The 16,544-nt window shown below is 43.1% G+C and overlaps 1 protein-coding gene across 1 annotated transcript; it reads right to left on the bottom strand.

The window, feature by feature from the left end:
* Nucleotides 1–22: 22 nt before the first annotated feature.
* Nucleotides 23–14,708, bottom strand: myh7ba (myosin, heavy chain 7B, cardiac muscle, beta a). Its single transcript, XM_029431035.1, is given in 46 exon segments — nucleotides 23–137; nucleotides 380–514; nucleotides 654–749; nucleotides 840–944; nucleotides 1,036–1,206; nucleotides 1,367–1,492; nucleotides 1,800–2,003; nucleotides 2,115–2,307; nucleotides 2,419–2,534; nucleotides 2,646–2,654; nucleotides 2,656–2,771; nucleotides 2,860–3,025; nucleotides 3,212–3,395; nucleotides 3,487–3,683; nucleotides 3,809–3,927; nucleotides 4,017–4,143; nucleotides 4,237–4,518; nucleotides 4,520–4,627; nucleotides 4,710–4,800; nucleotides 4,886–5,031; nucleotides 5,125–5,301; nucleotides 5,446–5,688; nucleotides 5,768–6,023; nucleotides 7,619–7,755; nucleotides 7,937–8,060; nucleotides 8,166–8,283; nucleotides 8,378–8,465; nucleotides 8,823–8,899; nucleotides 8,980–9,112; nucleotides 9,196–9,375; nucleotides 9,463–9,633; nucleotides 9,836–9,985; nucleotides 10,257–10,375; nucleotides 10,466–10,574; nucleotides 10,576–10,605; nucleotides 11,162–11,265; nucleotides 11,350–11,448; nucleotides 11,534–11,597; nucleotides 11,706–11,798; nucleotides 11,880–11,903; nucleotides 12,449–12,545; nucleotides 12,844–12,871; nucleotides 13,428–13,584; nucleotides 13,763–13,906; nucleotides 13,994–14,097; nucleotides 14,612–14,708. Coding segments are annotated over 46 exon segments (5,826 nt in total). The 3' UTR covers nucleotides 23–125.
* Nucleotides 14,709–16,544: the final 1,836 nt, after the last annotated feature.

Below are 16,544 nucleotides of genomic sequence, written 5' to 3'. Positions count from 1 at the left end.
AACACCAAAAGTCATATTTAAAGTGAATATTTAAAGTCTTTATTTGGGTGCGTTGTCACAGTCGCACGCACAGCTGTTGCAGCTGGCTGCCTGGAACATGTCTGGTTGCAGCGTTCAGCCTCCCATCACTCAGCATGCTGAAATATACAGGACAGGGATGTTTATTAGCAACCACATAAACAGTGTCAGAGTTACTCATGACTGCACTAGAGATCACATGAGAGGGCGATGTGAGGTCATCCTCAACACAGGATTACATGCGGTCTCTTCTCAGATTAGTCCTTGTTATGAAGCCTACTGGCTAATTTTAATAAATACTTCTAAAAGGTCATACAATTCAGAAGCGTACTGTAATATGAAATGCATTTAGTTTACTAACCTTGCTACCTTGGTCCCTGGTGCGCACCCGGAGCTTGTTGACCTGCGATTCGGCTGTATCAGCCCTCTCCTCTGCATCATCGAGCTCATGCTGGAGCTTCCTGGATTTAGAGAGGTTGGTGTTTGCCTGCTCCTCCTGCAGAGTGGAGGAAAAGGAAGGTGCTTCAGTTATATTTCCACTATTTAAACCACTCCAGCTATGGTTAATGATGTGGGTAAGTTGATCATTTATCACTGACTGTACAATAATACTAAACTACTGATAGTAGACTCACCGCTTCTTCAGTCTGCCTCTTGTAACTCTTCACCTTGACCTGCAGCTTGTCGATGAGGTCCTGCAGGCGGAACAGGTTCTTTTTGTCTTCCTCGCCCTGCACATACATCACAAGGAGCTCTTAAAAAACACTCATTCATATTTTACACCCCGGCATGCCTCATGTGCAAACACCCTGCTGGCTTACCTGGTAGGAGAGCTCTTTGATTCTCCTCTCGTACTTGCGTACTCCCTTCTGATACTCTTGGCTCTTCTTTTGCTCCAATTCTATTTCATTCTCCAGCTCTTTGACCTACCAGAAAGACCAGAAAATGATCAGTCCACTCATTAATAATTACAAACAAAACTACCTATTACAAGTATTATCATAGTATTACTCTCACCCTGGCCTCCAGCTTCTGGACCTGCTTCTTGCCACCCTTGAGGGCGATCTGCTCAGCTTCGTCCAGACGCATCTGCAGATCCTTTATGGTCTGCTCCATGTTCTTCTTCATCCTCTCCAGATGGGAGCTAGTGTCCTGCTCCTTCTTCAGCTCCTCTGCCATCATGGCTGCCTACAAGAAGAGGATCACCGTTAAGTAATCTTACAGTCGAGATCATATTACTGAACATTATAAACACAGTGAAGGCTGCAAATTGACCAGATTACTATTAAACCCCCTGTAGATCCAGTTTGAGTTATTCAGTAGTATACATTTTTATTCCATTTCTTACATCAGTGATGGCCTTTTTGGCCTTCTCCTCTGCATTGCGGCACTCCTGCACAGCATCGTCCACCTCATTTGACAGCATGGACAGATCATTCTCCAGCTTCTTCTTATGGTTGATCAGACCAGTGTTCTGCAGCAAAAGAGTCAATTTCAAGAATAATCTCAGGATTAAAATGTCGGCTTATTTTATGTGTAATATAGTTTTTCATTTCTAAAACTGGTAACTGCTAGTTGGGATCAAGTAATCAGAGCAGCTAAACTAGAGAGTAACAAATGGTCTTACTTTACAACAACAAAGACTAGGTACCTTGGAAAACAAAAATACCATATACCATCGACTGCAAGTAAGTGGCCATCCTTTGATGAGCCCATTTAATTATTTGAAGTGATCTATTTTTCATGAAGGCCCTGCAGGGTTGTTTTATGCTTCTTCCTACCTGAGAGTGCAACAGGTTAACTCTCTCGGTGGCCTCGAGCAGCTCATGCTCAGCTAGCTTGCGTGCGCGGTCGTTCTGCTCCAGCTGAGCCCTTAGCTCCTCCACCTCAGCAGTCAGCAGGTTGTTGCGGCGCTCCGTCAGCGCCACCTGCTCCTTCATCTCCTCGTTCTGGTGCATAGTGTCATCCAGCTCCAACTGAATGTCCTGGAGTCACAGATTATGTACAAGCAAAAAATATTTAGATGGATGGAATTTGTTCCACGTAGGCTACTAACGAATGTGACTCGTTAAGTTACGGCTGCTAGGTGGACTCACTTTGATCTGAACCTGCAGGTTTCTCAGGAGTTTCTGGGACTCTGAGGCCTGCCTGTTGGCATGGCTCAGCTGCACCTCCATCTCATTAAGGTCGCCCTCCATCTTTTTCTTGAGACGCACAGCCTCGTTTCGAGACTTTGCCTCGGCATCCAAGTTAGCCTGCATGGACTCCAGTGTTCTCTGGTGGTTACGGCTAGAAGTTTAAAGACATCATGAAGAGAAAAAATGTTTGTATAAAGTAGTTGATGGAATATAATCAGAGCAGCTATTATGAAGGACAAAAAGAGTAATCAACATATATTACCGAAGGTTGTCAATTTCCTCATCCTTCTCCGCCAGCTTCCTGTCAACATCGGTCTTTATCTGGTTAAGCTCCAGCTGGATGCGGAGAGTTTTGCTTTCCTCATGCTCCAGAGTGCCCTGAGACAGACAGACAATTAATGCTTACTGATATTCTGTGGGTCATTGCTGACAATACCAGATCCCAGAACACAAGAAAGAGGAAGTTAGAGAACTCGGCTAACTGCTTACTTCAGCTTCCTTCCAGAGCAGCTTGAATCTCACTTTTCTCCATGTCCAGACACTTCTTAATTTTCTCCAGCTCATGGATGGTCTTCACTCCCTGACTGATTTGATCTGACAGGTCAGCGATCTCCTCTGGGGGAGTAGATTTTGAATAATTGTTTACATTTGTATAAAGCAAAAACTAATCGGTATTTATGATGTGAGCTACAGCTACAGGTACCTTGGAGGTTCTTGTTCTCCCTCTTCATGGTCTCCAGATGATCCAGGGACTCCTCGTAGGAGTTCTTCAGTTTGAAGAGCTCTGTGCTCAGGCCACGAGACTCTTTTTGAGAGGACTCTAGCTCTGTCTGGCACTCTTCATACTTCTGTTTCCACTCTGCCAGCACCTTGAGGAAACAATAAGACACATTTTTGCATTTGAGCAAAAGTTACGAGTTGGCCTTTTTCTACATGGTACCAGAACCCAATACTACCACGTCCACAAGACAGATGATCAAATGAACTATTTTTGATCTGACTAAATAGTGTGATATCCCTTGAGGACCTTTGTAATAGTTGCTATCTGCTAATACCTTGTCAAAGTTGCGCTGCTTCTTGTCCAGGGCAGCAGCTGAAGCATTGGAACGCTCCAGATCAATGACCAGGTCCTCAATCTCTGTCTGGAGCCGATGTTTAGTCTTCTCCAGGGAGGAGCACTTGGCATTGGAAGCCTCCACCGTCTCTTCAGCATCCTGCAGACGCGTCACCAGCTTCTTCCTATCGAGAGGCAAACACATTTGACGCTCATGCATTCAAGCGATCATTGTGTAGCCTCAAATTACGTGAGTTAAAAACACATCTCACTCACTTGGCTTCCTCCAGCTCTTCAGTTCTCTGGATGGCATCAGTTTCATACTTAGTCCTCCACTGAGCCACCTCAGCGTTGGCCTTGGACAGACCTCTCTGTATCTCTGCCTTGGTCTCCTGCTCCTCATCGTACTGCTCTCTCAGAAGATCACAGTCGTGTCGAGATGACTGCAGCGCATGAGCCAGGGCGTTCTTAGCCTTATGAGACCAATCATAATGGTAAAGAACAGTTAGTCGAGTGAAGGAACTCTGAATTTCTGCAAAGGGTAGCTATCAGTATTGTAAAGAACCACCACTGACTGATGCAATGATATGAAGCTGACCTTATTCTCCTCCTCCAGCTGTTTCTTGAGCTCCTCGACATTCTGGCTGAAGGAGTTCTTGGCACGCTGGAGCTGGGAGACCATGGCTTCCCGCTCTTCAAGCTTCCTGCTCACCTCAGCTACGTGGATTAGGAGAAGGGTACCTATTGTTACTAACCAGTCTGTGAAATCTGTTTGTGAGAGTTATTATAAAATGGAAGCTCCTTACCACTCTCAGCCAGAGCACGGGCTTTTTGGGAGTTGGTGTCGTTGAGCTGCCTCTGGAGCTCTTCGACCTTGGCTTTAGCCTCGTTCATTTGGTCTTCATACAGGCGACACATCTTCTCTGAAGTGGCCTGCAGACAAGAGATGGAAATGTGAGTTGTTTTGAGGGATTGATCTAGTTTGGTCCCTTACCACTGTAAACCTTTTAGTATGTCATTATCTACCTTGCCCTTGGAGAGCTGCTCCACAGTAGAGGCCAGATCATCGACCTCCAACTTGGCCTCGCTCCTCTCCTTCTCCAGCTTCTGCTTGACTCTCTGCAGGCTGTCGATCTGCTCGCTCAGCTCCGCGACACTGTCGGCATGCTTCTTCCGCAAGGTCGCAGTCGTGGCCTCGTGGTGCAGCATGGATTCCTCCAGGTCTCGACGCAACTTTAGGAAATCCGCCTCTCTCTTCTTGTTGAACTCAATCTGAGCCGAGGTGGCCCCACCAGCCTCCTCCAGGCGCTTCGCTCAGCTCTTCCAGCTCTCGAGCCACATCGGCGCGCTGCTTCTCCACTTTGGCCCTGCAAGCCCGGTCAGCCTCCAGCTCCTCCTCCAGCTCCTCTGTACGAGCCTGGAGGAAAACGATGGTCAGTTGTTTTGTCAAAATGATGTTTCATGACTGTTCTATTAGAGGTTAAGAGACTAGTTTCCACCTGTAGCTCCTTTATCTTCTTCTCGAGCTGATTGACCAAGGCTTGCTCATCTTCAATCCTTGTGCTCATCCCATTCATTTCCAAGTCTTTCCTGGTAGAAAATATTTGGCAATAATTGTTAATCATTACTTCTTAATAACAAGATCATATTTTTCTGTGAATATATGAAAACTCACTTTTTCAGCCTCTCTTCAAGTTGCTGCTTGTCGTTCTCCAAGTCCATAACCGACTCCAAGGAGAGTTTCAGATCTCCCTCCAGCTTACGTTTGACCCGTTCCAGGTCCATACGGAGCTTCTTCTCTTGTTCCAGGGATCCCTCCAGCTGATTCACAGAAGTAAGGTTGAATTAATTTGTTTACAATTTATGTAAATGATGATGACCTTCTGTGCATATTTAGACTATAAATACACTCACATCATCTACTTGTTGCTCCAGCTTTGTCTTGGCTTTGGTCAGAGTGTTGACTTTGTCTTCCTCCGCCTGCAGGTCATCCAGAGCCTGCTGGTGAGCCTCCTGAAGAGCCTTCTTCTCTTTGGTCAACTTCAGTATGGTTTCATCAAGAACTAACATTTCCTCAATCAGGTTCTTCACCTGCGAGCCAGAAGAAAATATATTTAACAATAATAATAATCAAAAACATATTTTTAGTTTTATTTTCTCCTACATTTACAATCTACTGAATGTGATGTGGATCTTTTCTCTGGACGCAATTCACTCCAATTTAAATGTCCTTACCTTGTTCTCAGTGGCATGTTTCTCCTTTTCCACTTTAGCCAGAGTGATCTCCAGATCGTCGATGTCTCTCTTCAGCTCAGCGCACTCGTCCTCTAGTTTACGCTTCTTGGTGAGCACATTAGAGCTAATCTCCTCCTCATCCTCCAGCCTCTCCATGATTTCTTTCACTTTGGCCTCCAGCTGGATCTTAGTTTTGATGAGCAGCTCACAGCGGTCCTCGGCATCTGCAAGATTATCCTGCTCCTACAGGGGGAGATGGTTCAGTGCATTCCCACATTACCATTTCCTCTTTCTAAAAGCTGAATGTGTGAATACCACTTACTGCCTGCAGCTGTAGAGAGAGATCATTCTTCTCTTGGACCAGGCTGACCTGCCTCTCCTCCAGCTCTTTGCGCTTGATCTCAGACTTATCCAGAGCCTCCTTCAGCTTGGCCATTTCCTCTTTCAGAGCGGCCAGCTCTTTCTCTGTGGCGGCGCTTTTCAGCAGGGGCTTGATTTTAAAAAAGAGCTTCATCCAGGGCCAGTGCTTGACAGCGTTGAAGGCCCGGATATTCCACTGGATGATCATCAGAGCCTCCCTGAAAACGAGACGAAATAAAAAAGGGTGGATTGGAAGAGTGAAGAGTTTTCTGGTCTAGAAACATAACTGGATGAAAACTATGAATTTACTATTCAATTATTATTGAACCCCTATAGGACCCTTATATTTTTCTGTAAGTGGCTCACAAGCTAAATAGTTTGGCCACCCCTTGTCTAAATGGTTGACTAAAAGTATTGGATAAATGTTTGAAAATTGCTCAAATTAATAAATAAACAGTTGGAATAGTATAAAAATAGGATAAAAGCACTGCATAAAACAAGGTTGAGGTAGTTAGCCAAAGTAATTGATAAATGGTTGAAATAGTTAGCTAATAGATATTAGCTTAACCACTTTTAGTTTAACCAGGTAGCTAAAGATTTGTAGCTTCTGCCACTAATGGCACAAATGCAAACTTTATTAGGCAAACTAAACATTGACAATTTAACTAGTGAAAAGTACATTTTTAACAATATCCACTTTTATAATAATGTTAAAATAACTAAATACAAGTGCACATATTTGAAGCATGACTTGCAGTAGCATTGAGGAAGGCGAGCTTGAGTTTTGAAACGAGTAGAAGTGTAGTTCATATCAAGTTAAGAGAAGAAGGTCAGAAAGATTTATCCTGGAGTTCCCCGTTTATTTATTTAGTTATTTTGGCACTAATCCTGCTGCTATCCTCTCTCTTCATCATACATGGAGGGATGTGAAATGAAATCATACACCTAATACTGCTTTTGATGTTTCATGACTGTGACCAAACTGGGTTACGAGATTGATTTAGTCTCAGTAGAATGGAGTCTCGCAACCCTAAATATGGACCCAGAGCAGTGTGGTCAAGGACTCCTTGTCAGTGTTTAGAGGGTGAGTTTGAGTGAGCGTGCACATGCCAGGGTGGGAGGTGAGCTAGGGGAGGAGCTGATTGCATTTTTGACATGACTCCATGCCGGGGTGCCTCTCAAAAGGTGAGTGTCTGTGTTTATTTAGAAACTAAAGCCCTCTGTCCAGCGGCCGACTTTAATCCTCTGTCACCCGCCACATATCCCACCAATGCACTCACTTAGAAGTACAGGCGCCTGGGACAAAAGGGGCCAGGGGCCATCGGGCATCCAGGGAGGGGGCCGGGGGTTGTATTTTTAGGGAGGGCCCGAGCAGCTGCCACTTGACACATGTCGCCACCTGGCTCTGAGGACACCGTCAGCATTGTTCAACTTACAGAGAGGGGATGGAGAGAATAGACCGAGGCCTGTGAAAGGCGTGCATGTGTGTGTGAGCGATGGGGGCCCTTATTAACTGTTGGGCCACACACATGCCTGGTAACCATACAAGGGCAAGCACACGCCTCACACACGCCGATAACACTACCCTTGCATGCCACACATACTGGAACGAGGGAGTGAACACTAAGGTATAGTGTATCACAAGCTGAAAGGCTTGCGGCTGATTGAGTTTCTATTGAACCTGTTCAGAAAAGCAACTGTTGGGGGTGGTCTTAACCTTCCTGTGAGATATTGAGCTTTCCTCTGCCTATGATTTAATTTTGTATTCATTCAGGTTTATAAAGAGATTTGGTCAATAAATGTCTCTTCTTACTTCATTGCTGTAAACTTATTCAGCTCATTTCTCATCATTCTGCCACGAGCAACTGCCTGCAGCAGCGTCAGGATTTTGGCCAGACGCTCGTCCCTCAGTTCTTCGAGGTGACCCAGCAGACCTGCCTTGAAGAACACCTACATGATGCCAAGATGCCGGGGTAAAAAAATCAACATTGATTAAGGGGGTCGACAGCAGAAACACCTAAGCAAGCCATAAATACTGAGAATCGATTGATTTATTAACTTGCTCCTTTAAAAACTAACAACAACACCTTCCACATTTTAAATATTCTTTTATTGAGCTGCTTCTTCCAACCTTTGTGTGTCCAAATCTATACTGGTTGTGGTCGATATCCAGGGAGGCAAGCAGCTTCTCTGCAGACTTCCTGCTGTCCATAAACGTGTCATCTGGAATGCAATGAGGGTTCAGGATGCGGTAGCTGAACGGAAGAGTAAAAGAGTATTTTAGGACAAATTAATAATAATAAATTATCACTGTGACTCAAAGTCCTTGTCATGGTATCAAAAATGTATCTGATCTGTACCGCTGTTTGAATTCAGCGTAGAGGATGCGGTTGGGAAAGCCTTTTCTGCAGATCCTGATGCCTTCCAGCACACCGTTGCAGCGCAGCTGGTGCAGCACCAAGAAGGCATCCATGATCCCTGCGCACAACAAGTTCCTGAACATGAGTCCCAGTCCCATATGTTTAGATCTTTAACTAATGATAAGCGATGATGATGATGTGCTGTGCGTTACCTGGAGTCTTGGTCTCATTAGGGATGATGCAGCGAACAAAGTGAGGCTGGGTGCTGCGGAGGTTGGTCATCAGCTTGTTCAGGTTTTCCTGTAGGAAAGGAGAAACGCATCAAGTTAAATGATAATACCTTGACTTTTCCACAGTTAAATCATTATTCAATGCAAAGAAAAATATGAAAGCTCTATGTAACACGTTACATTAAGTGTTCTTCACACGTGGAATCCTTGATGTAAAGGAGAGAGGAGCCAGCACAGACTTAAAGTGATGTTCATGTGATCATTGCCCTAAACATCACTGCAAGTCTTAACTGCCTCCTTCCCAGCCGTCCAATGACGCCCACAATGTCTCGCACCACACAAAACATTAAAAGTGATTAGGAATAACCTCCGTCTGCATTCACCTGCATCAGTAATGGACCATTTTACCCTGTGGTGTCAGTCTCACCTTGTGAAGCTGAGACACGGTCTGGAAAGAGGCCGCCTTCTTCCTCTTTTCCTTGCTGCCAGCCTTGTGTTCGGACACTGCGAGGTAATAAGCAGAGTGATTAATTAGGTGTCCCTCTATATGCCATAGTCTTGTGTCAGAATCCTGTTTACTGTACCTGAGTCTGAGGCCACGTAATTCTCGTACAGCGAAGCTAGCAGCTTGCTGGAGGACTTCCGGAAAACCCCCACCACCGTCTCGTTCAGTGGATCTTTGTTTTTATCCAGCCAGCCAGCAATGTTATACGGTACCTGTAAAAGCAGCAGGGAAATCCATATTATCAAATTCTGTATGTAAGAATGGATGTTGTACAGGTTTTACAGAACACACTTACCACGCCGGCGTAGTGGACCAGCTCAAAATGCGCCTCGTACTTGCGCTTCTTGTCCGGCCTTGGCTTTTGGAAATTAGGCGATTTGCCAATGTGATTATCATACATCTTGGCTTTAAAGCTTCCGTCTGTGGCCTTTGGGAACATGCACTCCTCTTCAAGGATGGACATGATGCCCAGCGGCTGTAGGAAGAGAGTGTTACATATACGTGTCTATGAAACTCATTTATGATTGGACTTTATCTATGGTGGATAAAACGCTTTGTTTACCTTTTCAATGAGATCAATGCAGGGTTGAAGGTCCAGCCCAAAGTCAATGAAGATCCAATCGATGCCCTCCCGCTTGTACTCCTCCTGCTCCAGGATGAACATGTGATGGTTGAAAAACTGTTGCAGTTTCTCATTTGTGAAGTTGATGCACAGCTGCTCGAAGCTGTTGAGCTGCGATGAGAGAGGAACAGGTGTTTAGAGGGTGCATTAGAAAAACATGATATGGAGATCCATCCTGCAGAATATATTCCATCACAATAAGAAAAGGATGAGGCTCAAACAGAGCAACTGTTGACATCAAACCATTGAAACAGAAAAACAGTTAATAGTTCTAAATAAATATTATATATATTTGCAGTACGGATCCACTTACTTCAAAGATCTCAAACCCGGCGATGTCCAGCACCCCGATGAAGTACTGGCGAGGCAGGCTGGTGTACAGGGTGCGGTTGATCCGCCCCACGAGCCATTTGAACATTCGGTCATACGTGGCTTTGGCCAGAGCACCGACGGAGTAGTTAACCTACAAACACACACACACACACACACACTCTGTTGCTTAGATACCAATTTCTAGTGTGTGTGGAGTGTATTGATCGACTGAGGATTACGATTTGTTCATCAGTGTACTAGTAATCCACACACACTGAATGTTTTCCACCATGTAAAGTTCATTTTATCTGCTTTCATATGTTTGATATGCTGTGCCCCATTTTTCATGTTACAAAAACATTAATTAATTCTCTTTCAGATTATTACAACAATAATTAAAAGCAAACCGCAGATCTCCTCACCTGTTCGACATTCTGTCCCTTCACCACATACTCATTCCCCACCTTCACCCTCGGGTGCAGGAGGCCCTTGATGAGGTCAGCTGAACTGACGCCCATCAGGTAGGAGGCCTTGTCCGCACCTGGTGATCACACAGGACAAAATAATCAAAAACTTTCTTTTAAATCAAACTCTTGTTTTTGTGCCAGACGTCTTTGTTTCCGGCTCTCACTTTCAGTGCCGTCAGCCTCCGCCTGCTCCTCGCGCTGCTTTAGCTTAAATTTCATGTTGCAAAAGTGCATGATGGCTCCGACTATTTTATAGCAGCCGTACTTCTCTTCGGACTAGGAAGCCGAGGATGTCCATGGCGTGCTGTAAAGAAGCAGATAACTCATCTCAAGACTTAGAAAATCAATGTGCTCTACAGCTGGATTTCTCTCCATGCAGACAAAACAACAGTGGTGGAAAGTAACTAATTACATTTACTCAAGTACTGTGCTTAAGTACAATTTGGAGGTACTTGTGCTTTACTTGAGTATTTACATTTTATGCTACTTTATACTTCTACTACTCATATTGTTCTTTTTACTTCAGTATACATTTTTGATGACCTACTAATTACTTTGCAGAGGAAGATTATAACCCTTTAGTGAGAAAATGAAATACTATGCATTGTTATACAGTAAATAAACCACCCAACAGTATAAAGAAAGAATTCAAATGAGCTGTGTTGCAGCCAGTTACAACATTGAAATGCATCTTACATGTTACTACATCAATAATAATCATCTGACATTATAATATATAATAATGTAACCACTAAAGAGCCCATATGGCTGCAAAGTGTTTTTTAAACCGTGGTATTAGTCCTTTTACTTAAGTAAAAGATATAATGCTTGTTCCACCACTGCAAAAGAAAAGCTCTTACATCGGTGGCCATCAGCTCCTGTCCGTCATCCATGTTCTCCACGGTGGTCACGCCCTGGGAGCATAAGTGGTAGTCGTACGGGTTGGAGGACACCAGCAGCATGTCTGGAACAAACGGTTTACAGGATCGCGCTCAGTCTCCTGCAGCACTACGTGTAGAAATATCCAAACGCAGCCAGAATGACTTACCTAACAGTTCTGGTTTCTTCTGCGACATGATCTGGTAGTAGATGTGGTAGCTCCTCTCGCCAGGCTGCTGAAATATCACTCTGGATTTTTCCAGAAGATCTGAAGGGCAGAAAGGAGAGTTCATATTAGACATGGAACAGGAAGAGAAATACAGGATGAATACAAGGTTTCACCATTAGCTCACATATGTCAATATCAGACGAGGCCAGTTTGCCAGTCGGTCCAAAGTGGATCCGGATGAACTTGCCCTGTTGGAAGAAATATCTCCTAAATGCTCCAGAAATCGACCAGGATTTTCAAACCCATTTCAATGTATATACTGTTTACTGTATGCCGGGGATTTTACAGGTACTCACAAAACGCGATGAGTTGTCATTTCTTAGCGTTTTGGCATTACCAAACGCCTCCATGGCTGGGTTCGCCTCGATAATCTGATCCTCCAAAGTCCCCTGGGAGAGAGAATTAAAATGTAAAGATGCCCAGTCACATTATTTTCTGATTATATTTCTTTATTTTAATTTTAAACTCACCCCTGTTTTAGTGGCCGGATCTTTCTGCAAAAATAATTAGGTGAGAAGCCTGTTAGTGTCATGTCATCATGTATTGCATGATTGAATAATGCTTTCACAAGCAAAGGGAAACATAATGACCAACTGGAAAATTAGATAGTGGTTGTTAAAGCTGTGGTAGAAACCAATGGCCACCTTGTTTTATATGATGAAGTGTTGTGAACGCAGGGGAGAAAAAAGGTAGGAAAAACTGAACACAGGAAAGTCAAAACCAAAACTCAAAGCAAAGGGAAAGATAATGGAACATTTTGAGCCAAAAAAAAAGAGGAAATGACATGGAAAGGGAAAAAGAAAAATAGTTAAAAATCAATAAGAAAGAGTAAAGCGGCTGGAAAGGGCTTCACAACAATGAGGGTAAAGACATGAATGTAATCAGTTCTCACATTCACCATTTTGACAGTGAGGAAAATGTATGAAACGGTTTAAAGGGGATACACTGAAGGAATCCTGGGACCAAAAAAAAAAAAAATGAAGAAAATACAGCAAAAAAAGCTGGGAAACAAAAAAAAAAATTGCCACATCAGCCTTACTCCTTTTTTGGCAGTTGTTTCCCCAAGAGCTGCCACATTGGCAAAATACTGAATGACACGTTTCGTGTTGACAGTTTTGCCAGCACCGGATTCTCCGCTATAGGAGTGTGAAAAAATAACACAGTGTACATATACAACAGGTAAAAAATGGTCACAAAACTGGTAAACGTAGTGTAGCAAAGTAATTACACTGCATGTTACAAAACAGGAAGAGAAAGAAAAAAAGTGAAGAATAGATTTCAGTAAAAGCCAAAAACTTTGGGGGAAAAATATCTTTAAAGTGGCTGTGTGCGGACGGTCTACATGTCATGGCTGCTTATTCAGTTACAAGCTGTCTCTCTTATGTAATGTGTGACAAGACAAAGAAACATTAATTGAAAGAAGTTAATACGTACGTGATGAGCATGGACTGGTTCTCCCGATCTGAGGACGAGAAAATAACACAAGGCTTGTAGCAGATGACTGACGAGCAAGTTTATATTTTGCATCAGCGTGTGTGTGCTTGTGTGCAATGGTGGAAGAAGTATTGAAAACCTTTACTAAAGTAAAAGTACTAATATCACATTTTAAAAAAGTTTTTTTACAAGTAAAAGTCCTGCATTCAAAATCTTACGTAATCAAGAAAATGTACTTAAAATACAAAAGTAAAAATACTTACTATGAGCTTCTTAGTTGTTATTATATATTAAATTATTATCATTGATGCAATGACATGTAAGATGCATTTTAATGCTACAACAGAGCTAATTTTATTAATTTGTTTATACTGTTGGGTGGTTTAATTTACTGGATGACAATTATATATTTCATATACTCATAGGTTTTTAAAAGTGGGTGGAAGTGGAAAGCAGCATAACATTAAACACTCAAGTTAAGTACCTCAAACCATTTGTACTTAAGTACAGTACTTGAGTAAATGTACTTAGTTACTTTCCACCACTGCTTATGTGTATTTGATATAATAATAGTGTGCACTCACTGCGCAGCATGTCATTATATGCATTGTCTGCGATGGAGTAGATGTGCGGCGGGGCCTCAGAGCGCCGTTTGCCTTTGTAGGCCGCGACCACAGGTGATGTATAGACAGGCAGCCATTTGTATGGATTCACCGTCACACAGAAGAGCCCGGAGTAGGTCTGAGCGAACAGGAAGTGACACAACATTATGGTAAATCATCTAGAGACAAAATGGCCACTTCTGCTACTGACAGGTTGACATTGCTGAAGCTTGAACTCTGTAATTGAATCTGGATAATGATGCCTCTTTAGGGAACATGGGAACATGTGATGGGGAAGTCCATAATGAGATACTCACATAGATCATCCAGGCAGAGTAGCGTCTGCGCAGGTTGCACAGCACAGAAGCCTCGTTGAGGTGCGTCAGCATGGCCATGTCTTCGATCATGTCATACTTAGGAGGATTCATCTGCTGGATGTCACTGTCCTTCACCGTCAGAGTCTAAAGGGACAGAGGCAGGCAGACATGAGGAGGGGAGCATGGGATTATTACTTTGTGTTTTCATTCATATAGAAGAAGATCACTTACCCTCCCATCTTTGCTTTCAACAGTGACGTTGTTACCGCTGAGCTCCTTGATCTCAATCTCAATGTATGCTTCTTTTTCATCAGGGATCCAGGCTCGCTTCTTACCTAACGGGACAGCAGAGGGCGTGCAGTGAGTGGGAGGATGTTGGGAAGCAACAAAACTCTCCACGATACAAATGTTAGCAGAAATTATGAAAAAAAGAGGATTAAAGAAATACACAAAATAATTACAAAATAAAAGTATTACACAAATTAGTCTGTGGCAAAAAAATGAAATCTGAATTCTGTTCTGAATCTGATCTTACAATTGTATTTATACATCACCTTCAAAAACAAGTTTACAATAAAATAGTGAAGAATTGCTTTACTTAAAGTTTGGTAAAGTTATTTCATGAGCTTTAAATATATATATATATATATATATATATATATTGTGTTAATTATTACTTTAAAAACACTGCAATTAATGCAACTGCAATCTCCCTCAATCTGCTGATTGGTTGCCTTATTTAAAAACAGATATAAATGTAATATTGAATCAAAAATAAATTCATTTCTGATGTGAATATTTTTCTTTCTACAAGGTTCCGTTTCTTTGAACTCTCCTTGTTACGCCTACCGTCAAAAGCGACGGTGTGCGACGCCATCAGCTCCAGGTCAGACTTGCGTAAAAACTGTGCAGCCTCCCCGAAATCCTTTGTGTCATAGCGCGACATGGTGGCAGCTCCTCGCCGGTCCTAAAAACCAACCGGACGCAGACGACACAGACGAGCTGAGGAATTCCTTTGGTGAGAAAACAAAGCTTTGCGTTAGGGTCAGTAGTTCTTTACAGCTCTTTTAGTTACTTCAGCCTTGATGAAAACAATACGTGTCCATGAAGACACTTGTGCGTAAAGAGCGCAAATCCACTATCACCAAGTGAGAACAAAAATAAGATAAACCTAAAGCGCCGTTAACTGACTAGTGCCAGCAAAGGTAAACAGTATCACTAAACTGCTGTAACTGAAGTTGTTACTCTACAAGACGCTTTAAAGGGCTGCCAACCCGCGCGTAAAATGCGTAACCAACCTACCAAACAAAGGCAAAAAGTTGTCCACTGACCTCAGGGCGACCACAACGAAATGACAGCTTGGTGAGATGTGCCCTCCTTTATACTGTGCTTCCCAAGGTCACGGTCAGTGGACATTTGTCCCTCATTAGCATATGCCACCTCCTCCCAAGCCTATTGGTGCTGGGTGCCTGTCTCAATTGACACAAAAGGAAAGCTACGTTTTTGTCATTGCGCTAAACCCAAGCCGGCTATTTTTGTATCCCAGTTATTTTATACACTGTACACACTGCGAGGGAGTGGGAGAGAGTTGCATTTGGAGCATCCCTGTAGGGGGGAATTTTTTCACTCAGTAGATTTTGAAGGGCAGTGCATCCTTGCCTCTACCAGGACAGAGATATGTGTCCACACCTACAAACAAAAACGGAAAATAAAAAAAACTAAACAATATGCATAGAATATTAAAAACAAATGAAAGTTACAGTCAGTAGTCTTAAATACATGTCTGTAATTTGATTATTGTTTTTCACCCTCAACCTCCTGATAAACTAAACTCTTCCCACTTTATGTGACACTTATTGCCTCTAAGTAATAGCCCTGCAGCTATTGTGTTGTTAAGTGCCCGCAGGGATGTTTGCTATTGTGTGTGGCCACGGAGGATGCAACCTTAGAGCAGATTATTTCAGGAGCTGCGTGGCATTAAACATGCTACTATAAATACACAACATTATATTAATAGAAAGAAACATGGCACGTGGCTCCTGCCACACAATGAAGTGCCTCACATGAATTTAAAAGCAATAAACACAAGCGACAAGTCATTTGAGATATGTGATGAAAGATCTTCAATTTAATTTTAGTTTTTCAGATTGTTTCTACGAAGCTGTTAGCCACCGATATGTAGCACCTTGGGCCTGGGATGAAAATGTGAAGCATGCTGGTAACTATCCACTGGTAGCCCGGTGTGTTATATTATCACACGTGGCTGCTGTGATTTTGTGTATTCAATAATTCTGGCATTAGCACTGCGCCTCTCACACTCTGGCTCCACAAGATCTGACCTTCAGAGCAAGGGGAGAGGTTGGTGCCTGGTATGAGAGCAGGGTGACAGTGCAGCACGGGGGGAGGGAAAGGGGAACAGAGTTTCTCAGAATAGACAAAGCCAGAGTCCAGCATTCCTGATAGGGAGATTGACTGTTAACTGTTTGCTGCGTCAAATTCAGCAAAAGCCACGTTAGATAAGCCACAGAAGACCATCTGCTGCCAACGTAGACACTGTAACTTTTACAAACCCGGACGCCTACTTTTAATAAGACAGAAAGCTCTATTTTCTCTCAACACAAACACAGAAAGAAACAAGAACTCCTTAATGGATGTCTTGACTTGAGAGGACGGCCATCTTTGTTGACGCTGTTATCTGTCGCCGTGGCAGACTGAGAGGTGTTTCCGTGATGGCTCAAACTTTCTAAGGCATCAGTGAGATAGAGCGGGCCGAAGCTATTCT

Source organism: Cottoperca gobio, chromosome 5, assembly GCF_900634415.1.
Source record: "Cottoperca gobio chromosome 5, fCotGob3.1, whole genome shotgun sequence".
Lineage (NCBI taxonomy): Eukaryota > Metazoa > Chordata > Actinopteri > Perciformes > Bovichtidae > Cottoperca > Cottoperca gobio.
Note: the sequence above shows the minus strand (reverse complement) of the source record. Positions and strands in the feature narration are given on the sequence as shown.